Below are 25,342 nucleotides of genomic sequence, written 5' to 3'. Positions count from 1 at the left end.
CATTGTTGCACGCGGGCTTTCTCTATTTGCGGTGAGCGGGGGCTACTCTTCATTGTGGTGCGTGGGCTTCTCGTTGCAGTGGCTTCTTTTGTTACGGAGCATGGGCTCTAGGCGCGCGGCCTTCAGTAGTTGTGGCACGCGGGCTTGGTAGTTGTGGTTCGTGGGCTTGGTAGTTGTGGTTCGCGGGCCCTAGAGCGCAGGCTCAGTAGTTGTGGTGCATGGGCTTAGCGTTGCTCCGCGGCATGTGGGATCTTCCCAGACCAGGGCTCAAACCCCTGTCCCCTGCATTGGCAGGCGGATTCTTTTTTTTTTTTTTTTTTTTTTTTTTTGCGGTAAGCGGGCCTCTCACTGTTGTGGCCTCTCCCGTTGCGGAGCACAGGCTCCGGACGTGCAGGCTCAGCGGCCATGGCTCATGGGCCCAGCCGCTCCGCAGCATGTGGGATCCTCCTGGACCGGGGCACGAACCCATGTTCCCTGCATCGGCAGGCGGACTCTCAACCACTGCGCCACCAGGGAAGCCCTTGGCAGGCGGATTCTTAACCACTGCGCCACCAGGGAAGTCCTGTCTTGACACTCTTGTTGAAAATCAATTAACATAAAGGTGAGATAATTTCTAGTTCTTATTCAACTTTTTGTTTTCCCCTAAGTTTATAATTACCTCTTTTTCAAAATATAATTTTCTATGTATCTAGCTCTATTTTTTTCCGCATGTCGCATCAGACTTGTAAAGTACTTGTTCATGTTATTTTTCAAATATTTAAACATGTCAGATGCTTTACAGGTTTTTTTCCCCCGCTGGAGACTGTCCTGCAGTTTCCTCCTTCCTCCTACTTCAGTCAGGACGGTTGTTTCTGGGTCTGTGGTGTAGCTTTCATTCCAAATATTTCCTTCACCAGTTTTGTGTGTGGATCCAGCATTTCATCCCCTAGCTCTGCTGCCTTTCTCTTTCCTGTTTACCAGAGCACATCTTATAGTAGCCTATAAGAGAAAGTAAAAAATTGTAAAGAGAAGTAAACATTTTCACTCCTTGCACATCTGAAAGATGTCTATATTTATCTTATATTGGTACGTATTGGTCTTATATTCGTTTGGCTGGTATAGAATTCTAGGGTAATGATTATGTTTCTTCAGAATTTTAAAGGCACTGTCACATCATCTATCTTTTAATACTGTATTGAGTTGCCATTCTCATTCCTGTTCCTTTCTCTCTCTCTCTCTCTCTTTTTTTGGGGGGACCATGTCATGTGGCATGCAGGATTTTAGTTCCTGACCAGGGATCCACCAGGGAAGTCCCTTTCACTCTTTTTGAAATCTTTTAGGATCTTCTCTTTTCCCCTAATAGTCTGAGATTTCACAAAGATGTGTCTTGACATGATTCTTTTTCTTTCACTATGCTAGGCACATAGTGTACTGTGTAATCCAGAAAGACTTTTTCAATTCAGAAATTTTTTCTTGTATTTCTTTTGTAATCTTTCTCTTTCAAACCGTTCTCTCTTTTTAGAACTCCTACTAATCAGACATTGAACTACTTGGCTTGATTTTCTAATTTTCTTACTTCCTATTTCCATCTTTGTTGGCTCTTGCTCCTGGTTCTTTGCTCCTTATTTGTTTCCCATTTTTGACCAAAATTTATTTTTCTTGGAACTGTATTTGTGGAAATTCCCCAAGGCCTAGATTGAAGATCAGCTCATCCAGAGACGATCTGCATTGCTTCAGCTGGTGCTTGGTGGCACTGTCAACCTGGAACCATTTTAAATTCTTGCTATTTTGTTTTTCGGACCAACAAGGAATTCAGGCAGAAAAGCCACAGCTTTGATTACAAATTGTCTGCATATATTTAAAAGAAAAAAGAAAAGATCTCTAGTAGGCACTTAGATTCCAGATGAGCAAATTTTCTATTCAGTCCCCTAGGGGCAGTTCAGGTGTTAGCATATTTTAAATCCACTCTTACATGAGGATATAGTTCTCTGGGGTTCTGGTGTTATAGTGGGGGCCTTCTATTAGATTTCCAACCCTATGCAGGCCCTGGGTTCTGTCTCCTATGCCACAGTGGCACCCTATGAGGTCACCATGCCTAAATTCAACTTTTAAGCAAACGCCCTCAAGGCAAAACAAGCTTCAGTGCTCAATTTACCTCTCCAGGTACCAGCTTTCACTTAGTTTTTTGGCTCTTAAATAGTTTATTTTCTTGCCAGTTTACACAAATGCATTTTTAAAATGATCTATTAGGCAAAGGACCTAGAATAGCTAAACCAATTATGAAAAAGAACAATAAAGTGGGAAAAATAATCCTACCTTATATTAAGGTTTACCATAGCTACAGTAATTAAGATGGCGTGTTATTGGCAGGACAGACACATAGGTCATGGATCTGAATAGAAAACCCAGAAATAGACCTGCACAAATATGCCCAACTGATTTTTGACAAAAATGCAAAACAATTCAATGGAGGAAGGATTGCTTTTTCAACAAACGGTCCTGGAGCAATTGAACATCCATTGACAAAAAAAAAGGAACCCCCACCTAAACTTCACACCTCATACAACAATTAACTCAAAATGGATTATGGACTTACATATGAAACAAAACTGTACAACTCTTAGAAAATAAAATAGGAGAAAATTATGAGACTCTAGGGCTAGGCAAAATGTGACACCGAAAGTGATGCATTAAAGGACAAGTTGATAAATTGGATCTTAAAATTAAGAACTTTTGCTCTACAAAAGATTCAGTTAAGAGGATGAAAAAACAAAAGACAGACTGGGAGAAATCACTTATCTGACAAAGTACTTTATCTAGAATATTTAAGGAATTCTTAAAACTCAAAGGTAAAAAAAATGAACAAGCCAATTAGAAAATGGGCAAAAGACATGAACAGATCTTTCACCAAAGAGGATATATAGATGGCAAATAAACACATTAAAATATGTTCAACATCATTAGCCATCAGGGAAACAAAAATTAAAACCACAATGATGTATCACTAAATAACTATCAGGATGGTTAAAATTTTAAAAAAAAAGTGACGACAACAAATGCTGGTGAGGATGTGGAAAAACTGGATTCCTCATACGTTGCTGGTGGGAATCTAAAATGGTGCTGTCATTCTGGAAAACAGTTTGGCAATTTCTTATAAAACTAAATATGCAATTACCTTATTACCCGGTAATTGAACTCTTGACATTTATTCTAGAGAAACGAAAATTTATGTTCATGCAGAACTGTACATAAATGTTCACAGCAGCTTTATTTGTAATAAGCCCAAACTGGAATCAGCCCAAATGTCTTTTAAGCAGGTAAATGGTTAAACAAATTGTGGTATATCTGTACCACGGAAATACTACTCAGCAATGAAAACTATTTACACACACAACTTGAATGGATCTCGAGGATATTAAAAAAAAAAAGCCAATCTTAGAAGGTTATATACTGTCTGAGTCCATTTATATAACATTCTTGAAATAAAGGTATAGAGATGGAGAACAAATAAGCAGTTGCCAAGGGTGCGGGATGGGGGTGGGTGTGGCTATAAAGGGACAGCACAAGGGAGCCTTGTAGTAAAGTAATAGTTCTGTATCCTGATTGTGGTGGTGGTTACAGGAATCTACACACACATTGCATAAAACTACACACACACACACACACACACACGCACACACACAAATGCATGTAAAAGAGGCAACATCTGAGTAAGCTCTGTGGATTGTACCAATGTCAATTTCCTGGTTTTAATATTGTACTGTAGCTAAACAAGATGTTACCATTGGGGGAAACTGGGTGAAGGGGTACAGGGGAACTGCTCTGTACTTTTTTTTTTTTGCCACCTCATGTGAATCTGGTGGGCATATTTAGCCATTTGTGCTGCCTGAAACAATTCCTTCCGTTCTGTTTGTCTTTGAGAGTTTATCATTTGTTTTCAGTATTTACTAATTTTCATTTTGATGTAGTTTCAGAAGGGGCATGGGATAAACACATATGATCAATACATTGTGTTTCTAATTGTTTAAAGGTTTTAAGCAGGGTTGTAACATTTGGGTAGACCACCCTGGTGGTTTCTTAGAGGATGGTTATAAGTGAGGGCAAGATGAAACAGAAAGATTTCATTAATTTTAAGAGGCACTTGGCACTTTTTTTTTTTTCATTTTAACATCTAAATTGGGATGTTGGACTATAACTCTTAGCCAGAACAGCCATACTGTGTTTGTCATACTGGCTCATAAGAATCAAACTTTGCCAAATGGGTGTCTGAGGCTTGGAAGAAAATTCCAGAGACAGAAAAGGAACATTCCTTTAAGAAATGCTGCATCACCAAAGCCCCTGATGGCACGCACAGAGGACTACATTGTGTGGAAATCATGCACATGAGTCAAAAAAATGAATCTTAAGAGTCAGTGTCTGAATGTGAAGTTTTATGAACACTGTTACCATGTTACTCTTTTCTATTTTCCTCTTTATGTATTTTCACGAGAGTGAAGTATGATAAAAATCTACATCTATAGACACCTGCACTTTAAATAAATATAAAATAAAAATTCGAAGTGTTAAGAAAGCATTATGTCACAGTTGATTTGCTACCTTTTTACTTATCGGGACATAAAATAATAGTTTTACAACTGATGGCATCCAGGTAAGGGATAATAATCTGAAGCAGGACAGTGAGACGAGGAGAGAATTCTTGAAATACTAAGAAGGAAAACTTGAATTATTAGAGGACAGGTAAAGATGAACGGGGAGGAAATCTACGATAGTTTCCACGTTTCTGGTTTGGGCAACTGAATCGATGTAGTAAGCTACCTGGGAGGGATAGGAGGAGCAGGTTTGGGGAGGAGGAGTTAAAATTAGGATACACTGCGTGAGGGGCTGGTTGGCTGTGTAGAACGGATGAACGGAGCTCTCGTACTTACTTTGGCCACGGGAGCCTGCGGCTCTGCCTTGATGGATTCAGCCTCACTCAGAGCTGTCAAAGGCGGGGAGGTGGGGTGGAGGCCGGCCAGGTCCGAGCGCCAGCGTAGTGCCTAGACCACCGAACCTCCGCCTCACCCCGGACTCCAGAGTCCAGGCCACAGCGAGCCGGAGCCCGCCCCCGCCCACCGCTGTCAGCGGAAGCGGCGTGATTGGCTGGAGACGCCGGAGCCGGGGGCCGCGAGCGGGCCCGGACTTAAGGAACTGCTCAGCGATTGGCTGGGTGGCACCAAAAAGGCCTAATTCAAATTGTTGGAGCCGCCCTTCCAGGGAGCGGGCACCTAGTTCCACCCCGCCCCGTCGCTTAGTTAGACAGGTACGCAAACCAGATTTCTATTGGTCAGATCCTTCCGGCACCGCTCCTTTCCCGAGTCAGGATAAGAAGAGAGCTGTGACTGGCAGATTTTCAGGGGCGGGCACTCTAGGCCTTATCCGGGCTTCGCTTCGGGACTGGCACCTGTCCTGGGCGTGGATTGGGCCGCAGCATTGTCAGCGTGATCTGGGGGCGCGGCCAGCGCTAATAAAGACGAGCCGGGGCTGCCGCTGCAGTCAGTTCTACCGCAGCTAGAGCCCCGAGTGGTCGTCTAGAAGCAAAGCTCGGCGGTGCGGTCGGCTTCACCGCAGTGTTCCCCGGCCGGGTGTCTCGCCGCAGCCTCGGAAGAGGAGACGGACCTCTCCTCCTTCTGTCTGAGACATGTGAGTTGACTCTGGTGTGGGGGGCGCGACACCTTGCCAACTCTCACCCCAGCGCCGGACTCTGCGGGACCGAAAATGGCGCATTGCAGCAGCTGCAGCGACGCGGGAAACCACCGCCGCGCGCCGCCCGCGGGCCGAGCCACCCCCGGGGAGGGGAGGCAGCACCCCATTCCTGCACCAGCCGCAGCCGGCACCCCATGGGCGGAGCAGGGGCGCGGGGTCCCACATTCATTGCCCCCTCTCCTCTCACCTGCGGGGCTCCTCAGTCGAGTCTCGGGCGAAGGTGGGGCGCGGAGACACCCGGGAGGGGGCTCCAGGCCCTCTCTTGTCGTTGATTGAAGCTGTGCTTGGGGCCTCTGGAAGGACAGTCATGGGTGCACCTGCCAGTTAGTAACTTGGGTTGCTCTGCAGTCTCTAGATTTGTGTACGCCCCTCACCCCGACCGTGACGAGTAGCCCCCTCTTGGTAGTGAGCAAAGCTCCAGAAACTTATCTGCCAGTTCTCTGGCGCCAGGTGAGCAGCTCACAAAGACTCAAGGGGCAGTGGCATGTGATTCCAAGCATCCATTCATCCCAAGGCCACACGTATAGGAGGTGTTTTCCTGTCATTGAGTCTTAGCCAAGTACTTGGAAGAGAAATAGAGCTAAGGATCCCCGCCTCCCTGCCCCGCCACCTTCCCTCAATACATTCAATTTAGTCTCTAATCAATTTAGTCATCTGACCATGGTCACCCCATCCCAAGATCCTGAGAACTATAGCTAGACAAATGAAGAGCTTCCCTTTCTTTCTTGGAGTCCTGGCCTGGTCCTAGATGTATTTGTGTTGCTTCTCTTGGTGACAAAAAGGGAAAAGATTTACTTAACGTCACATAAGGGTTATAACTATCCCTGGATACATTACTCCTGCGTGTTCCCAACTCCCAAGAAGTAATAAGTGAAATGGTCCCTTCAAATGCTTTATAACCATTTCCCTTTTTCTCTATTTGATTTCTACAGTTTTAACTGTATATGATACTCTACACGTTTTGGCCAAGCCCTAGGATTCCTTGTGTTTTCACTTTGGGGAGGGGGAGCCTCTTCAGCTGACTGGTTCCCAGTAGCATCCATATGGGGTGAAAGGAAGGAGATGGGGAAACCGTGGTGACTAGAAGGGCATCACGAGGTCTCTGACCTTAATCTTGTCATTCGTGCCACCAGCCTGGACTGCTTCCAAGGCCAAACACTGGCTACTTCCTACTCACTGAATTTTCCACTTTCACCAGAGGACTAGATTGTGTGGCACAGTAGTAGCATAGGAGTCTGGTGGCTGCCATAGTGTTGTATCTTTCCTTTGCCTCCTTCGTGCCTTAAAGGGAAATGGGAAAGCAGTTCTTTTGGCCAGGATGAGTCAGGTGTAATCTGCCAGCATAACCTCTCCGAAGGGTTATTCTCTTTTGAGACGGAAATTTACTTACTTAGAGAGGAGGAACTTCTGGGTATTCGTTCTATTGTGAGGAGTCAAGGCTTTTCCTTTTTGGTGACTTTGTGATGGTTTCATCCGTAGTGCATTTACTCTTGGACTGCTCCTATGAGGTAGGCTTTGTGAGTCTCTGCTTCTGTTTGAGGAGTTCTTATTGTAATTTCTTTTCTCCATCAAATTGGAGAGATCGCTCTCCTACCTGTGGCTTCTTCCTTGGCAGAGAAAATCTCATGCCTTAGGTTAGACTTCAGGGAATTCTTGAGGAGGTGAGTTTAGCTTCCATGTGTTGGGACGTGGAGAGGCGTTTATTTTGAGGATGCCACACTGGATTATTCTCCCCTAAGGTTAAGGGAAAGGGGGTATGGTCTCTGTGCCTAGCAGTGTAAACCAAGATTTCCAGTTGGGACATCAAGAACTAGGAGAGTCTCCTGAGACTGGATGCCAAATCTAAAGAAGGAAGGGATAGGCTGTCTCTGGTGTGTGTACACTGAGGACCATTTCCAGTATTTTTGCTCCCTGTCTGTGCTCCTGGAACACCTTCACAATTGACCCAATTGCTTTGGGCCCCAGTTCTATCTAAGTGAAACCCCAGTCTTCTCTGCCAAAAAACAAAGCAAGCAAACAGTCCTGACTCACTGCAACTACAGAGGCCTTTGGTGATTCTCCAAGTCATCCTTACAGTGGCCACGATATACTAATCAGTGCACGAAACAACCAATAACTGGCTCCCCTTCAGCAGAGTCTGTCAGCTTGGCCTTTCTTTTTATATCCAGGCTTTGCAAAAAAAAGAGTTGTTCAGTCTGTAAGCTTGTCCTGAGGGTTGCGTTTTTTTGTAGGTAATTCTCCTGGATTGGAGTTTTCCAGTTTGACTTCATGGGAGGCAGAGAAATGCCATTTAAGCCAAGACTGGCCCCTTTGTCCCTGTGGCCATTGTGCCAGAGGAGGTGTTTGAGTTTGGGTCAGAGGATAGCCCAAACGAGAGCTCTTGGTGCCACCCTGGATGTCGCTGAGCCCCGTCTGTTACAGGATCTTTCATCTTTTGCTTTGGGCCTCTGTGCTGCATCTCCCCACTTGGTATTGCCAAGGGGCTGGAATCCCTTCTACTTGCATGTAGCCGTATCACCCTTGCTTTGGTGATAGGGGTGAGAATGTACGTGAGTCCTTTCTTGTCTCGGTCACTCTGCACTCCTCTCCGCAGGTCTGCGGCAGCTCAGCCACCCACCGACGGGGCAGAAGGGGCGGCCCCAGGTGGGGGTCCCCCCGGCCCCCCTCCTAATACGACCAGTAACAGACGACTACAGCAGACCCAGGCACAAGTGGAGGAGGTACGTGGATAGCTTTTTCTCTAAGAGTTTCCAAGTCAGGGAAGTTGGGAAACTTCTCTTTATCTAGAGGGGCAGCTAACGGCTCGGGGAGACTGGGTGCCCCTCAGAGTTAGGCAGGGCAGACTTGCTGTTCTCTCCCGGGCTCTGGGGGAGCTTAGCCGCTTTGCTCCTGCGCCCTGCTCAGGTGGTGGACATCATGCGTGTAAATGTGGACAAGGTCCTGGAGAGGGACCAGAAGCTGTCAGAGCTGGATGACAGAGCGGACGCGTTGCAGGCGGGCGCGTCACAGTTTGAGAGCAGCGCTGCCAAGCTCAAGAGGAAGTATTGGTGGAAAAACTGCAAGGTGAATGTTCTTGTCCTCTCCCCCTTATTTTCCTGGGTCTCAACACATAGGAGGCGGGAAAACCCTCAGGTTCCACAATCCTTCCCTCTCACGATCCGTGTGCCCTGCAGGACTCTTGGGAGGCAATCTGGGAAGCCTCCTTCTTGAGCTGCATTACCCGAATTGGCCACCAGGGTACGCTAAAGTGCTCAGAACCACGAACTGAGGGCCTGGGGAGAGACCCTGAGGACTTTGGAGGGGTTAGTCAAGCTGCCTTTTCCCAAAGGACCCCTGGAAAAATTCTTACCTGACCCTTCCTGAGATACACCAACATCGACACAATGGCTGGGGTAGCTATATATTTAAATACCTGCAGCTTTTGGGAATGAGCTGAACACTTGTCGATGAAAAACGAACCAGTTGACTGAAGATCCGGAGTCTGCACCTGCTCTGGTGTTCCTTTAAAAGCCTCCAGGCAACAGGAACTAGGAGAAAAGGAGCAAGCTGCAGACCCTCTGACGTTTCTGAGAAGCTCCAGCTGTGGTGCAGGGGTTACTGTCTGATGGGGAGCACGAGGGGTTGGGAGGCCTTCAGCCGTCCTGGGGGGCGTGTGGCTTCGTCCGCCGTCCGAGTCCCTGGCCCTGGTTGCTGCCTCCTTCCCCACATCCAAGGGCTTGTGTTTTGTCAATGTTTCCTCAGATGATGATCATGCTGGGGGCCATCTGTACCATCATCGTGGTAGTTATTGTAGGTAAGTATCGCTGAGGTTGCTGGTGGGGTGAAGAGGTGGGAAGGTCCCGGCGTCGCCTGCCTGCCTGCCTGCCTGCCTGGGGAGTGGGGCTGCTCTGACTGAGGTATGGAGATCGTGGCCAGGGAAGCATCATCTGGTTCGGGAGGGCGGAAGGGCAGAGGTGAGGGACTTCCTTGATGGATAAGCCTTCACTCTGCAGGACTGTGGGGGAAGGCGGTGGCTGCTGTTCTGAGGAAGTGGGCTGTGCGCCTTCTCACTGGCTTGGGTCAGAGGGAGACTGTGGGGCTGGGACACGTACAACTACACCTGAATGTCCAGTAACCTGGTGTAATTTGCCCTCTTGTTTTCTCCTGTCTCTTTTTTCCATCTGGGACTTCCTGATTCCTGTGTCCAGTCTACTTTTTTGCTTGAGAATGTGCCACCCCCTCCCTGTTCTCCATTGCCATCCAAACTCATGTCCCTGTCCTGCTGTTTCTCCCCAGAACTTCCCCATCTGCCTTCCTCCATCCCAGCCCTGCTTCTCCATCGCCCACTCCTCCCCTTCTGTTGCTTTCATTTGCACTCTGTCCTACGACACTGGAAATGCTGCTTGTGGTGCAGTCTTGAGTTAACTACCTGAAGGACAACAGCTGGCATCTCCTCGCTACCCTCTCATGTTCTCTCAAGTTCCCCCAAAGCCAAAAAGAGTTGGAGGCCAAGGGATGGGGAGGGGGCGTAGCTGAGGTGACGTGCTCAAGAAGGGGCCAAGACTGGGACGAGGAGAAGAGTGTTGTGCCCGTGGTGTTGCCAGAAAAGTCCAGGCTGCTGGCCGGCGGAGGCTGGGAGCAGCTGGGAGGATGCCCCCTCACCTCTCCTGTGCCAGGCCTGCAGAGGAGCCTGGGCCGGGCCCGAAGTCCAGCTTGGTCCTGGTGCAGGACTCTTTGAGAAAGTCAAACCTGTTTTTCACAGTTATTTCCCATCTGTTAGTCCAAGATCTTCTGTGTCTTCAGGGATCTTACAGCCTTTTACTTTGTCCTCCAGAGATCTGGAGGACACGTATTCATAGCGAAAATATCAGGACTCTCGTTCCCATCCTAGAAACAGTCCCACAAGCTCATACCTGGAAGGGGCTCTTGTCCACGTTTTCTACAGCATTCTGTATTGCTCGTGAAGGCATCAAATAATTTCATTTAGCCAAAGTTTGAGCCTCTCAATTTTAGTTACTGGCATAGATAATGAGAGAATGCCCGTTAGTTATAGAGAAACAGCGAGTCAAGGGCCTGATCTGAAAATACCAAGCTTGGAGGAAGCCACTTCTCACCCTCTTGTTACAAGTGTCCTGTGCCTCCCTTGCTGCTGATGGAGGATGAGATGTCGGAGGGGAGGAGCCCTGGACCCTCTGGGAGCCCTTCCCCCGACACCACCCCCGTGTACTTGCCAAAGACAGGGCTGAGGAGAGCGGCCCTTCCTGAGGCCCGGCCGCTCCTGAGCGTTGGGAGTCCGGTGCCCCCGCCAGCCTTGGGGCGGAGGTGGAGCCGTCAGCAGACGGGCCTGCTTGTTGACTGCTGTGCCACCACGGCGCCTTCTCATCTGGAGCGGCCCCTCTGTTCTTCCCGCAGTATGTTCCCCTTCCAAAGCACCCCTGCCCGTCTGAATTCCTTCCTTCCTCCTCTTTGCATTGTTTGTGGCACAGACAGCGGGACCTGAGGATGGAGCTGCTCAGCCTGTCTCGGGGGCCAGAGCTGGGCTTCAGGAAAGGGCACTCAGTGGGACAGACCCGGGTGAGAGGGGAGGAGGGCCGGCTGGGAACAGAACGGGGACCGCCCCCCGTCCCTTCGTTCCTTCGGTCCACCAGTTCACCAGCAGGAGGCGGCTGGGCCAGGCTCGCTTTCCACGCAGCAGCATTTCGTTCCACAAATTTTCATCCTTCCTCTCCCTTCGCCCTGTTCCCACATTCCCTTCGTCCTGCCCCAGGGCGGGACGGAAGTGCTGGACGAAGGCAGTCTGTGTACCCTCCTAACGGCCCCCCTCGAAGGCCTCCGCTCTCCTCTGGGCTCCGCTTGCCTAACGCAGGGGGTCACCGCTGGAGAAGAACCACCACTGTCCTCGATGTGTCCCAAGCCTGGAGCAAATCCGCCCGCTTGGCCCGCCCCATCACAGGAGTCACTTCTGGGTTTCTGTCCCACCTGTCCCAGGTGTAGTTGGCTTTGTTCTTCTGGGGACGTTAGCCCTTCTACTCTCTTTCTCACCCTGCCCTGTACCCCCTTCTTCTGTGTCTCTGCCGCCCCGCTTCCCTCCCACCACCCATGTGCATGAGCAAATATGCAACTAAGCCTGGGGCTCGGCAGCCACGTGAGGCCAAGTCTCCTCGGCCCCTCTTGGGTTTGCCGTGGACGATGTGGCGTCCCCACTGTGTGTCTGTCATCACCTCTCTGTCTTTTTTTCTAACCCCACTCTCCTACTTGTACAGAAATAACAGTTGTACTTCCACCAAAGGCATGTGGCGTATTTACCAATTTCCTGTATTCTGAACAAAGGCAAAACAAAAATACAACTTCCTACCACTAAACCGACTTGGCTATTGTTTGGGTTGGGGTGACTGCAGCGGGGCGGAGGCGTCTTGTTTCTCTCTAGCTCCTTTCTGATGGTGCTGTGCGCCGGAAGGGTGGCTTACGGGTGCTGGCGGTCTTCTCGAGATTCAAGAGCCGGGTGCTGGCAGAGGAAGTGGTCTCCGCTCTCAGCCTCTGTGCCCGAAGCAGCCCAGCTCTTCAGGTGTGGGTGACAGGAAGCCATGGCAGGAAGCCGAGCGGGCATCTCACGGACAGACACCCGCAGATCTTCTCAGACATCTGCCGCCTGCTCCCTCCAGGTCCTGGGCCAGGCCCTGAGGAGGCCCCCAGGGGACACGCTGTGTGCTCCCCGCCGTCCCCATGCACAGCCATCTTCTGCCGAGTTCCACTGTGCCGGTCAGGCCCGTTTTAAAATGACTGAAAGGAGAACTCTGTCCCCTGCAGCCGAGGCAGTGACGGGTGTGTAGGTGTCCTGAGATGCCCAGCAGCTGTGCAGAGGTGCAGGAGCTTAATGGCAGCTCAAGGTTACACTCAGTGACTGAGGGGGGGCCCCAGGGCCGCCTCTGAGGGTCTTCGTTTCACACCTCAAACACTTTGCCAGCCGAGCGGAGGGGCGGGGCGGGCCCCAGTGTGGGAAAAGACAGGAAAGTGGAAAAGCTTTGCTTCCGAGGACATGAGGGCTTTTTCTGGGAGAGTTCAACGATTGTGCGTGGCCGTCCAACCCCCATCCTGTTCCACTGTCCCTCATCCGCGCCTTTCTTAATTTTTTTCTGTTATATTTTCCTACCACCGTGCCTCAAACCTGGCTCGTGTTTTAACCTCCACCCAGACCTCCTGCCTTCCTGCCACCCTCTCACCTCTTCACGCTTTCTCCCTTGGTGTATCAGCCCAGGGCATGCAGTGAAGGCAGGCAGAGGCCTGCAGAAATCCAGAGCCACAGTCAGTGACCTGTGCCTTCTTCGTATCTTTTTTGGGGCCTCTTTGAGCCCTGGGGCTCAGCTTAGAGTCCTTCTGGGAGAATGTGACTCATATCTAAGGCAGGAGAGTGGCTACCCGGAGTGCCTCGGGGTCCTGGCAGGCCTTGGTGAGGTAGCTACGAGAAAACGGGAGGGAAGGAATTTGGTGTCAGTTGGGGTAAGCCCAGGAGCTGGGGGCTGGGGGGGCCGGCTGGAGCTCCGGATGCTTGGGTTTCATCCCTGGTCTGGGTGTGGCGGCACTTAGAGCAGCTGATCTCCAAGTGAGTTCGGTCAGGGCCAGGGCCGAGGGTGCCCAGGCTCTTTCTTACCTTGGCGTCTCTGCAGTCCCAGGAACAGCAGTGCCAGGAGGAAGAGGCTGCTGGCAAAAAGGACTCCAAAGGCTGTCCTCTGCTCTGTAGGTGACAGAGGCGTGGACGGGGATCAGTAGCGGGAACCATACTGAGCCCTCACGTGCAGCGTCTGCCCCGGCAGGAAGGCCAGGGCGCGCGCGCGCCTGCGTTCAAGCGTCCCTGGTCGGGGAGCTCCTATCAGGGGTTCTCCTGCTCTCGCCCAGGGACCAGCACAGTAGCGCTGGGACCTGCTCAGGGAGGACGTCCGGGTGTCACTCCACCCAGAATCCTCTACCGCTCCCCACCTCAGGACAACCTTTTTACAAACGGCTTTGCACGGGAGATTTAGTTTAGATTAGCTGGTGATAGTTAAACTGGAATTGTGTAAACAACGGGAATGCTGTAAGCGGAAGCAAAACCCCAGTTGCGGGGAAGCTTACAGTCTCGTGAGCCACCACGGAAGGCATTTCGAGGTGCCGGTGCCGACTCTTTACGGTTTAAGACCTTTCGAAGACATTCTGTGGCCTCGGGATGAAATGCCAGCTTGAAGGCCTGTTGTTATCTGCCCATCAATAGCAGGAGGGGGGTTGAGGCTGTAGGGGAATCAGCCTGCCTATTTTCCACATTTTCTGTTTTACCATCTCCTAGGCAGGTGACCTTGGGCAAATTACTGAACATCTGCAAGTATCAGTTACTCATCTCTAAAATGGGAGGAGTGAGAACCTGTGCAGGCCCACATCTGAGTGCTCGGTGCAGTGCTGGCTTGATGCAGATGCTCAGTGAATACCAGCACCTCTCAAGCTTCACGGCCACAGCCCCCTTTCCCCACGCACCCTTGCCTCTAGCCGTGCAGGCCCCCCGTTCTTTCTAGCCTGTTTTATAATGAGGCCTTCACACATGCCGTCCCTTCTGTCCTGGTGTTCCCTGCCCCCGACCCAGCTCGGCCGGCTTCCAGGCCTCTCCCGGGTCATCTTCCCTGACTGCCTAGTCTGTCCCTCCCACTGGGCTAAGCTCCTCGAGGGCAGGATGAGGAATTGTTCAGCCTTGGTCTCCAGCTCTCAGCAGTGCCTGGTACCCCAGAACTCGGGGGGTAATAAAGTCTCGGAGGACGGGGTGGGACCTCTGGAGGCTGTCACCTTGGGAAAGAAGCAGCCGAGACTGTGGGAAGCAGAACAAGGCCAGAGGGCAGGAGCCGTGAGCCCAGGTGTGGCGGTGGGGAAAGCAGGGCACTCCCATACCTGGTGGGGCAATCCAGGTGTTGGCCACCATGGGCTCCTCCAGGGAGACGTGGGTGACTTGGCAGGTGTAAGTGGCACCCACAGAGCCAGGCTCTGCCGTCAGGGAGGAGGAGATGCTGTAGGTGCCTGCTGTGCTCTGCCGGAGGCTGGAGAAGGAGGCGCCAGAGACTGGGGCCGGGGCTCCCCCCAGCTCCTCCCGGGTCCACGTCACCGTCACATCCAGAGGGTAATAGCCAGTGACACTGCAGAGGAGGGTGGGTGGCAGAGCTTCACTCGCCAAGCTCAGTAGAACTTTGGGGGCAGCTGGAAGAAAGGAGGAGAAATAAAATCCCACAGGCATCACCGGGGCAGCAGAGGAGCCCAGAGCCTTCTCCTGCTGAACATAAGAGCAGGTTGTGGAGGCGGAAGTTTCCTCCTCAGTGAGGTGCCAGGCGGCGGGGGGATAGTGACGGTGAGGGGTCCACCTGGATGCACGACATAAGGGGGAACGATTCCCACAGGTAACTGAAAATCAACAGCAGAACCAACTAAAGGTTGGCTTGCTTCTTAGCATCACTACAAGCCAGTGATGTTAAAGGCTGTCCTTGTTGAAACGGGCCTCCCAGTCAGGACCGCTCCCACGCCCCTCCTTGGATGTGGTCCAGAAGGACTGGGGTGACTGGAGACAGCCGGCCAGTGCGGGGCAGCAGGATCCTGGGCTGGGAAACTTCTCAATGGAATTATCTGGAGCCTGACGGGAAACTCCATCTGATGCCATCTGCGCTTCTAGGATGCAGGTGGCATTCGGGCTGTGGGAATGCAGTCTGCCTCTCAGGAAAGTGCCCTTGTGTTTGATCCCATTCTGGAAGACACTCTCAATAGGCACATCCCTTTCCCTCTTCCCGGCATAACTGAGTCCTGGCCTCACCTTGGATGTTGAGCTGGATGATCTGTTGAGCTTGGTACAGGGAGGTTGTGATCTGGCAGACGTAGGCCCCCTCATCCTTCAGAGTGAGGCTGGGTAGGGTGAGGGAGGCATCCCCAGCCATGAGCAGCTGCTGAGGCTCCAGGGTGGCGCCCTCCCGCTTGGCCTGCCCCTGCCCCGTGGTCCAGCCGTACACCAGCTGGCCACTGCCCTTATGCTGCAGCCGCCACTCCACGCTGGTGACGCCCAAGCCTGGTGCCATGGAGAAGCCACAGTGCAGGGAGGCTGAGGACCCCAGCAGGAGATTCAAGGATGGGGTCTGTGTTGTCACCTGGAACTCCACTGTGGGAGAAAGAGGGGTGATTGTGGGCCGCTCCCTCCTTGAGGCCACCTGATCTCTGAGCTGTGGCAGACTCGGGGTGTGTTGAGAGGCAGCATGCATGCGTGGTACTCTTGACCATTTTGGAGTCACTTACCCCTTGCACAATCTGATGAAAGTTATGGACCAGGCAAATACATATGCAAAATTATGGCTTACTGGGACTTCCCTGGTGGTCCAGTGGTAAAGAATCCACCTTCCAACGCAGGGGACGCAGGTTCGATCCCTGGTCGGGGAACTAAGATCCCACATACTGTAGGGCAACTAAGCCCGTGCGCCACAACTACAGAGCTTGCGTGCCTCAGAGAGAGAGCCTGAGTGCTGCAAACTACAGAGCCCACGTGCCCTGGAGCCCATGCACCACAACTAAAGACAGAAAACCTGCACGCCACAACTTGAGAGAAGCCCACGCACCACAACGAAGATCCCGCATGCCTCAACGAAGACCCCGCATCCTGCAACTAAGACCCAACGCAGCCAAAAAAATAAAAGAAAAAATTTATATAAAAAAAAATTATGGGTTACTGTTGACCCTCAGGTTAAGAACTACTGGAGGGGCTTCCCTGGTGGCTCAGTGGTTAAGAATCCGCCTGCCAATGCAGGGGACATGGGTTCGAGCCCTGGTCTGGGAAGATCCTCATGCCGCGGAGCAACTAAGCCCGTGTGCCACAACTATTGAGCCTGCACTCTAGAGCCCACGAGCCACAACTACTGAGCCTGCACGCCTAGAGCCTGTGCTCCGCAACAAAAGAAGCCACCGCAATGAGAAGCCCCCACAATGAGAAGCCCCCGCTCGCCGCAACTAAAAGCCCGCGCGCGCGTAGCAACGAAGACCCAACGCAGCCAAAAATAAATTTAAAAAAAGAGCTACTGGAGTTGCAGTCAGCTTTCAGAAGCCCGGCTCTTCCACTTAACTCCCTCTGTGGCCTTGGGCAAGCCCCTCAGTGTTGCCGAGCTCATCTGCTTCGAGCAAGGCTGCTGAGGAGACTAAAGGAGACAAGCACACAGTGGTGGTGTCTGAGCCAAACGTGCTGAACCCCAGTCTAATGAAGAAAACAATCGGGCAGATCCAAATGCTGGGACACCTACAAGACAGTGGCCCGGCCTCCAACTAGTTCAGGCTCTGAAGACTGTTCTGGAGTAAAGGAGGCTGAAGGGACAGGACAACTAAATACAAGGCGCAATCCTTGTCTGAATCCTGGACTTCAGAAACCAAACCGAACCAAACCCCCCAAGGCTATAAAGAACACGACAAGGGCAATTGGAGAAGTCTGAATTTGGACTTCATATTTGATAGTAGTGTTGTATCCATTTTAAAATGCCTTAAGTATGACAATCAGGGGCGGACCCAGCCATGGTGGGGGAGGTGAGGATGGTCCGCCCTGGCAGGCAGGCAGGAGTGTTTGACCACTGACGTGGTTCAGAACTGCCAATGTAGGCTGATGGTGAGGATACGTTCGTCCGTTGTCTGCACACTGCACCCCCCTTACTGCCCACACCCCGGGTAGACCACTCCCCACCTTGGGCTGCTGCCGAGGCGATGGTTTTATGATTATGGAGAACATTCGTGTCTTTGGTTATAAACTAACACATGCTGTCCATGGAAGCACTTGGGATGAAGTGTAGAGATGTCTGCAGTTTACTTTCAATTAGTTAAGCGGAGGGGAAATGGAGAGAAGATGAGGGAGGGGGAGAGGATGTGCAACGTGTTGACAACTGGTGAATCCAGGTGCACGGTATACAGGTGTTTATTATTCTTTCACCTTTTTTTTGTAGGTTTGAAATATCCCAAAATAAATGGGGGCAGTGCCTAGCTAGGCTAGGACTATGGTTGACACTGGACAGACATGAGGACCCCTTTTCTGATGTAGCAGGATAAATTTAGGTTGGACCGCAGAATAATTTGAGTGTTCTGGAGCCTTCTAAGGATAGAAGGGTAGGCCCCTAATCTTCTCTGGATGTGGTTGTCTTTTCTTGGAGGCAAAATATTGGATTCCATGAACTTTGGAGAAACCTATCATCATGTTCTCAATTTTCTGTGCCCTCTGAGATGTGCAGGGTTGGAGAGGGCAAGGACCAGGGTCTACTGATAGGAGATAATGAACACATTCTGCGGGCCTGTGCTCTCCTCTCTCATCTTGACCAGGCTAGCTGTTCCCTGGGAGAAGCTGGCGCTCTGCTCACAGACAGCTGTGGACGGCATATGCAAATAGAGCATCACATGTCTTATGTCCTCAAGTCACCTGGCCAGGGGAAAGTTATCCCCATTTGGGGTCTTTCGGAAGAAAGGACTGAGGCCTAGGGGACACCCTGAGATGAATGACCAATGTGCACGGAGGTGGACCTGTCCCCTCCCTTCTCCTACTATTCCCCCATTTCTGACCCGTTTACAAAAATCAAAACTTTCTTTCTGCTCCTTTTCATTTTCTCACCTTCAGTCCGCACAGTCCCCTGGGGGCTCAGGGGCAGTTTCAGCGTAGGATGCAAGACAGCCCCATTCTCAGCATCCCCAAGAGTCTTCATCACCATGGAGATACTAGGTCCCTCTCCAGACACTAGCACATGGGTGATGAACCAGGTTGCCGTCTCCACCGTGGCCTTTGTCCTGGCCTGGAGAAAATAGCGGGAGATCTCACAGGTCACCTCTTTCCCGCTGCAGTCAGCATGGAGCAAGGCCTCGGCCTGGGGAATCTGTATCAGGTTCACTGGGGGAGAAGAGGGCAGCACAGAGATGGAGCTGGAGAGAGAACACCTGGGCTGATGGGAAGCAGTTGTGGGTGGGTGTCCTTGGGAACTGGGCTCAGGAACTGGAGGGAGCCCAGAAGGACTGGGACACAGGGTGGAGGGCTCTTACCTGAGGCCTCGAAGGTAATGAGTGGGTTGTCCTCGGCCAGTGTGCCCCCTTGGAAATCCGTGAGGCCTTCCAGGGAGCCGTCGTCTGGCACTGGCACCTGCTTCAGCACCAACAAGGCCTTCACCATGTTCTCACTGCTGGCGAAACCTCCACGGTGCCCACCTTCCCCCATCAGGAAGCAGTCCAAGATCACGTCCACTGCCCGCCACTGCCTTTCTACTGCAGGGAACAGGCTGGGTTGAGCACCCTCTTGCCCAGAAAGTTACTTCTATACTTGTCGAGTCATCAAGGGGTAATCTTCCCCGTTCCTAGCTGCCTCTGCGTCCAGCTCTGATCCTGTTTTACCCAGAACCAGCTTTCTGCGAAGCACCTGCTTCTCCAGGTACATACTTCTTGGTGTGGATTATTTAAAGTCCTGATTTCCCTTGCTCAGAGGTATTTAAGAAGCTTATTTCCACCTATCAATGGAAAGCTATCTCTTCAAAGGAATTCTCAGCAAAAGTATATAAATGAACAAAACTGCATTGGGAGAGGAGACGGGCCTGGTTGCTAGGGCGTTGGCAGCCGTCTCAACTTCCCAGTCAGCCCCCAGGGTCTGCTCGCTCCGTGCTTTTACAGGTGGCCTTCCCCTCCCCCACCTCTGGGGAGCACCTACCCCCCTCCGTGATCTCCTAGCTAGGGGCCCCCCTTCCTCTCCTGAAGGTGTCCGCTCCCAGGCCAGCTCCCTCTCCTGTAGGACACGGGCCCACCACATCCACCGAGGCGGCCCCTCTTTCCTTCGTTTGGCCCTTTCCCCAGAGTTCTCAGTCTCTCTCCCAGGCACAACTGGTTCCTTCCGTTACCAGCCGCCGAATCTTCCGCCTGTTGGGCTTAGAAGGCGATTGGAAGCCATTCCCGGCCCCTTTCCCCTTCTGCGACCTCGGGGAGGGTGGCTACCTGATGCTTCTTTAGCCCGACACGCCCCACCCGCCAGCCCCCGACTCACCGGCGTCTGCTGCCCCGGAGAGAGCCAAGCAGACCAGCAAGCACCACCCCTCGGAGCCCATGGGGGCTGCTCTCAGGCCCTCCTCCCCCGCCGCCCCTCCTCGTGCCCCGCGCCGGCCAGGTCCGGGCTGGAGAAGGGGCTCCAAACACGCCTGCCTGGCCGACCGCCTGGCCCCGTCAGTCCTCTCCGCCTACTTGGCTTTCGCTTTCACTTTGAGGAAGTGTCACCGAGGCTGCCTTGGCCTCTGGCTGAAGCCACTGGTGCTGGAGCCAGAGCCTGCTCACTGTTCTTTCTTTCCACCTTCTCCCCCGCAAAAAAAAATCCCCCTGTTATTTCAGGACCTGACTTCACCGCGTGCGCCCTTTTGCCCTTTTGCTCCCGACCAGCCCCAAGAAAGTCGAGATATGGGAAGGGAGGCGGGGTGGAGTAAGGGAGGGACTGACAACAGACTCAGCTCCCCAGTAGCCGGAACCTTTCCCCACTTGCTGTGGGCGCCTTACCTGCCCGCTCCCGCCCCCGCCCCAACCCGCGTGGGCCCCAGCGCGCCTGCGCGGGAGAAAGCTCCGCCCTCAGATCGCGGGTCTGCGAGGAGGGTGGGCGTGGCCTGCGTGGGGATACTGAAATCTCAGGGCTGGAAAGCTGCAGGCGCTGAGTTCTGTCTCTTTATTTCGCCGAGTTTCTAGGTCAGCGGTACACCATGTGGGCCTACCGTAGGCGGAAGTATGTCTTCCACCTGGAGCCCTAGCCCTCTTGCAGCACAGGGGTGCAGCTGACACGCTCGGGGTCCCGCTTCCCGCCCTCCACCTCGTTCCCCTGGGTCCTCGCCACTGCCAGTCTCGAAAAGGCACACAGGACCGTTTCCCAAGTCGGCACACACGAAAGGGTCCTGATGAGAGGGTAGTGCTGAAATTGGAGGTGCCGGCTCTCGATCCCCCTGGATGGCTGGTGGGTTGAGATGGAGGCTAGGACTTGACTGCAGTGACGGCCCCCCTCCGCCGAGCGCTGGCTCAGGGGTAGGAAGCGGGCTCTGGTTTTCGGTAATCCTCCTGAATGGGGATGGCACTGCCCTCTTCCTCCCTGGGGCAGCTGTAAGGACAAGGCTCTGCAGGCGCCACTGGACTTTCTCTCGTGTCTGAAGAGGGAGAATCAGATGAGTGTTGATCGGTGGAGGATGGGTGAAGGGAGAAGAGGTGAGCAAAGGCGGGCTGTCAGGAGGGCCCCAGCTTAGAGGAGGGGAAGAGAGGCCACAGGGTGCTAAAGATGGAGCTGGAGAGATTCAGTGAGGTTCCAGATTGGGAGGCAAAGCCGAGATGGTGGGGTGGGGTGCAGAAACCTGAATTTTGTCTCTTACTTAATCTACATTTTCTTTGTTGACGGAGAAACAGGGCTCCGACTATGAAGAAAGCAAAAAACATTCCAGAGAGGAGCACAAAGATGCGGATGCAATCCACGCTGCACAGGGACCTTTGGGCTGTGATGGGATGGGCAGGGGTCACAAGGGGGTTTGGGGGAGGGCCTAGCCCTTGACTCCCCTCAGCCCAGCCCTCTGTCACCCCTGCCTCTCCGCTTTCCCCACCTTCCTCCCCGGCCCCCACCACTGGACCACGTCCTTTCCTAATCCCTGGACTCTGCTTCTCCCTCTTCTGACCCCTGTTCCTAGGAGCTTTCTGGCTGGCTTCCCTCCTGGACCCTCCTGTGTGCATTCTCTCTCTCAGGGTGGGGAGTGGGGAGAAAACTCACGTGACCAGTGGGTAGAGAGAGTTGGGGCAGGCAGCCACCTGGAATCAGCCAGAGTCCGAATATGCTGGCCTGTACTGGCTTCTGGTACCTCTGGAAAAACAGAGACAAGATGGGCAGCCGCAGGGGGCCCCAGAGGGCACAAGGCTAGGCTGAAGGCCTAAGCGAGCCTGGGCGAGATGCGAAGGCCGGGACAGGCGGACGAGGCAACGTATGTGGGGCTGGGCATGGGAGAGGCGGTGCTGGTTGGGGTGTGACCCTTACCCCCAATGACCAGACGAAGGGTTGCCTAGAACTTACCTTCAGCATAAGGTGAGTGGGAGGGTTGTGGGTGTGGGCCTGGGGCCTGGGCTTGACCAACACACTCTGTACACTCCTTGTCCCTGCACTGCCAGCCCTCGGGGCAGGCACACTCCGAGTTGGCGGTGAGGGAGCAGTTTCGAATGAGAAGACCTGGTGACAGAGGAGAGGGAGGGAACACACAGGGTCCACTGGCTTAATCCCCTCCCCCGCCTCCCAGGCCTGCCCCTCCCCTACTGTCACCCAGTGCCTTTGCCATTTGTGTTATTGTTATTCAAGAAAAACTCGGACCCTTTAGAAAATTCATGGTTCAGAAGTAGAAACAGCTTACATGATTTTTCCTCTCACTCACTGATGCTTTTAGAACTTCTTATTGAAGTATACTTGTAGAGAGGTATACATGTCACAAGTGTAAAGCTTGAGAACTGGGACAAATTGGACTCACAGGTGTAACCAGCACCAGAGTAAGAAACAAGATGACCAGTCGTGTTCCTTTCTAGTCACTAACACCGTCCCCACCAAGAATAGCTGCTGACTTCCTAACACCACACGTTGGTTTTGCCAGTTTTTGAACTATATGCATGAATCACGCGCGTGTGCTCATTTGTGCCTGGCTGCTTTTACTCAGCTCTTTGTGAGATTAATCCAGTGTTGAGTGTGATTGCAAATCGTTCATTCTCACTGCCATCTGGTGTTCCCCTGTGTGAATACACCACCATTTATTCATCCGTTCTACTGTTGGTGTGCATTTGGGTAGTTTCCAGTTTTTAGCAATTGGAAATGGTGCTGCTGTGATCCCCAATAGGTTTTTAACTTTACTGATGTCCTTTGCCTCTAAAATATAATTTGTATTCAAGGGTAGAGGTCAGGGGCTGGGTGGCTGCCAATCGGTGATACTGGGGGATGTAGGTAGGAAGGGTGCCGCATGGGTTGGGCTCATGGGTGTTTTGGGGGTGAGAAGAGAAGTGTGACTCTGGGGAAGGTGATGGCACCCGGATGTGGGCCAGGCCTGAGCGGGAGCCTGGGGGGGCAGGGTGCACTCATGAGAACCCAGGGAGAGGAGCCCTGACAGGTGGGAGAGGGGTGCAGAAAGGGACGTCTGAGGATAGCAAAGCCTACCATCAACCCTCCCAATTGCTTTAGTGTGCGCCTTTTGTCAGGAAAAGGTGTCGATTCCTTCTCATCTTTATGCCCCTGTGGCATCTCCTTTCTGAATTCTGGCTCATGGTTGCTACTAGAACTTGGTTTCCTTGTGGCTCACCAGGAATTGTGAGCCAGCCTGGACGAGGATCTGCACAGGAAGAGCAGTGATGGAGGTGGGAACGGTGGTGGTGGAGACGGGAATAGGTAGGGAAGATGAAGAAGATCAGGGAGGGTATCTGCTCAAAGGGATGGGAAGGGTTAAAGAAGGGGCTGGGATTGGTTAAAAAATGAGTGAAGTGCCATTGTTTTCAATGGAGTCTCCAGAAACCTGGGAGTTCTCTTCACCATGTATAACCCGGGCACAGAATTCCATGCTGATTTCAGGCACATGTCCATCTTACAGATGGGAATACTGAGGTCCAAGAGGACCAAACCCATTCAGCCTCTTTCCAGTGCCCTGGAGTCCTGCAGCCAGGTGCTGCCTGAGTGCTTCAGGGATCTGTGGGCTGAATCCCACAGAGGAGGATCATGGGTTGGGCTGGTCTGGAACAGAGTGGAGGGAGCTCGGACTGGCTCAGTATTGGGAAAAGGCCTTCCACTGGGGCCTGCAGAGTGAGTTGGGGAGGCTTTGACTAAAAAAAAAGTCCCAGTCTTGCCCAGGTTGTTGCCAAGAAGAGAGAAGCATCCATGAACAATCATATCTGTAAGTTAAGTAGACTGAGGAATACCTCTTGTGTATTTCATATGCTGCCGTTTGACTGATTTGCAGCAGCAAACCCTTGTATTTATTTTCAAGAATACAGTATTAAAAGGCCTAGTCAGGGCCTCCCTGGTGGCGCAAGTGGTTGGGAGTCCGCCTGCCGATGCAGGGGATACGGGTTCGTGCCCCGGTCTGGGGGGATCCCATATGCTGCGGAGCGGCTGGGCCCGTGGGCCATGGCCGCTGAGCCTGCGTGTCCGGAGCCTGCGCGTCCGGAGCCTGTGCTCCGCAACGGGGGAGGCCACAGCAGTGAGAGGCCCGCATACCGAAAAACAAAACAAAACAAAACAAAAAGGCCTAGTCAGACTCAATGCATTTACAGGCGAGTAATGTGGTTCAGCTAAATAGTCCTCAAAAGTGTCCTGCTGAAGGGCTTCCCTGGTGGCGCAGTGCTTGAGAGTCCGCCTGCCGAGGCAGGGGACACGGGTTCGTGCCCCAGTCCGGGAGGATCCCACATGCCGCGGAGCGGCTGGGCCCGTGAGCCATGGCCGCTGAGCCTGCGTGTCCGGAGCCTGTGCTCCGCAACGGGAGAGGCCACAACAGTGAGAGGCCCGCGTACCGCAAAAAAAAAAAAAAAAAAAAAGTGTCCTGCTGGAGAATATTTGTTAAAAGGGGCCACTTTAGATCTGCTGATCTATGTACACTGGTACATACACAGTTTCTAAAATTCTAGCTAAAACGGAGAAATGATGAAAGTATTCATAACACAGCTGCTGATATTTCATTTCTTAGTTTTAAAAAAGATGAAATTACAGAATACATAAAGACACAAGCCACATACACATTCATTTTCCTGAATCGGCTTTTGGACAAAAAAAGGGTGTTATCCACTGTTTTTGGTATTGTTATGGACTGGTATTGTTATGTCCTTGGAAAGGTGTATTCCAAGTTCCAGACAAATGTGCACTCTGAGAATACGGCCCGTGCATCAGTGGGGAGGAGACTTGTCTAAGACCTCGGGTCCTACAGCAACTTCCTACTTTGTATTGTCTTCATCCTAGCCGTAGACCCCTTCTCAGCAGACCCTCAGATTCTGCTTGCCCCTTCCCTGAATCACTTCACAGCTCTCCCTACCACATCAACACACACCTCCCAGGGCACCCTGTTTCCCACCACGGGCTCCACTTGCCGCAGCCTTGAAGCAACTGAAGCTCCTACTTCCCCCCTCTTTGCTTCTCCATACCCACTTCGCTCCCCCAAATGCTCTCCCGTCTCACCAGAGTTACAGTGCCGGCAGCTCTCACAGTGGGGCCGGGTATGGTGGTCTGGCGAGAAGGAGACCCCCGGTGTACACGGATCGCACTGAGAAGCCTTTTCATGCTGGTCACACTCCTTCACCAGGAACGTTCCTGTGAGCAGAGGTCCAGGGTCAAGGCCCAAGGAAGGCCACTCCCTCACCCTCTTCAAGGTGCTGCCTCTTGGCCTCTGCAGGATTCTGCTCCTTGCTTGAGCTCGGCCTCCCTCTCTGCGTCCCTCCACCTCAAGCCTGGTCCTCTCTCTCCATACTCAGCTAGACCCTGGCAAGGCCTCCTCTTACCTGGCTCACACATCTGGCAGCACCTTTCTCCCTGAGCCAGGTAATGCTTTTCCGGACACGTCTTGGAGGCTGGGGTCACTGAGAGCCCTGCCAGGGTCCCCAGAACCCACAGCCAGCAGGGAGGTGGCCGGGCCAT

General features: G+C 52.4%; 4 protein-coding genes across 12 annotated transcripts in view; 1 reads left to right on the top strand and 3 right to left on the bottom strand.

Annotated features, from left to right (window-relative positions):
• The window catches only part of NCAPD2 (non-SMC condensin I complex subunit D2), a 43,613-nt gene extending 38,621 nt beyond the window's left edge, over positions 1 to 4,992 (bottom strand). Inside the window, exon 1 of the mRNA XM_060111927.1 lies at positions 4,905 to 4,992. The gene's annotated coding sequence lies outside the window, so the exon portion shown is untranslated. The remainder of the gene's footprint in view (positions 1 to 4,904) is intronic.
• TAPBPL (TAP binding protein like) lies at positions 300 to 20,242 on the bottom strand. 4 transcript variants are annotated; one of them, XM_060111930.1, is made up of 11 exons: positions 19,730 to 20,242; positions 18,745 to 18,963; positions 18,323 to 18,595; positions 15,515 to 15,853; positions 14,608 to 14,910; positions 13,349 to 13,432; positions 9,134 to 13,156; positions 5,909 to 6,014; positions 4,905 to 5,719; positions 1,556 to 1,827; positions 300 to 978 (listed from the first exon to the last, which is right to left on the bottom strand). In XM_060111930.1, exons 1-7 carry the CDS (start codon positions 19,788 to 19,790, stop codon positions 13,113 to 13,115), a joined length of 1,323 nt encoding a protein of 440 aa, XP_059967913.1. In that variant the 5' UTR covers positions 19,791 to 20,242; the 3' UTR covers positions 300 to 978; positions 1,556 to 1,827; positions 4,905 to 5,719; positions 5,909 to 6,014; positions 9,134 to 13,112. The 4 variants fall into 4 exon arrangements, with proteins under 4 accessions (XP_059967913.1, XP_059967912.1, XP_059967914.1 ...); XM_060111929.1 differs by having other exon boundaries at positions 300 to 1,827; XM_060111931.1 differs by lacking the exon at positions 1,556 to 1,827.
• On the top strand, positions 5,507 to 21,215 carry VAMP1 (vesicle associated membrane protein 1). Of its 3 annotated transcripts, none has more exons than XM_060111941.1 (5): positions 5,507 to 5,658; positions 8,315 to 8,441; positions 8,626 to 8,784; positions 9,463 to 9,514; positions 21,115 to 21,215. In XM_060111941.1, coding segments are annotated over exons 1-5 (354 nt in total). In that variant the 5' UTR covers positions 5,507 to 5,656; the 3' UTR covers positions 21,129 to 21,215. The 3 variants fall into 3 exon arrangements, with proteins under 3 accessions (XP_059967924.1, XP_059967922.1, XP_059967923.1); XM_060111939.1 differs by lacking the exon at positions 21,115 to 21,215 and adding an exon at positions 10,937 to 12,049; XM_060111940.1 differs by lacking the exon at positions 21,115 to 21,215 and adding an exon at positions 9,909 to 12,049.
• Positions 20,737 to 25,342, bottom strand: CD27 (CD27 molecule). Of its 4 annotated transcripts, XM_060111933.1 has the most exons (7): positions 25,207 to 25,342; positions 24,853 to 25,018; positions 24,251 to 24,298; positions 21,767 to 21,930; positions 21,470 to 21,559; positions 21,081 to 21,200; positions 20,737 to 20,861 (listed from the first exon to the last, which is right to left on the bottom strand). In XM_060111933.1, exons 1-7 carry the CDS (start codon positions 25,340 to 25,342, stop codon positions 20,737 to 20,739), a joined length of 849 nt encoding a protein of 282 aa, XP_059967916.1. The 4 variants fall into 4 exon arrangements, with proteins under 4 accessions (XP_059967916.1, XP_059967917.1, XP_059967918.1 ...); XM_060111934.1 differs by lacking the exon at positions 24,251 to 24,298 and having other exon boundaries at positions 21,767 to 21,919; positions 24,887 to 25,018; XM_060111935.1 differs by lacking the exon at positions 24,251 to 24,298 and having other exon boundaries at positions 21,767 to 21,919; positions 24,914 to 25,018.

Source organism: Mesoplodon densirostris, chromosome 11 (genome assembly GCF_025265405.1).
Source record: "Mesoplodon densirostris isolate mMesDen1 chromosome 11, mMesDen1 primary haplotype, whole genome shotgun sequence".
NCBI lineage: Eukaryota > Metazoa > Chordata > Mammalia > Artiodactyla > Ziphiidae > Mesoplodon > Mesoplodon densirostris.
The sequence above is the reverse complement of the archived record's forward strand: the minus strand, read 5'-3'. Positions and strand labels throughout refer to the sequence as shown.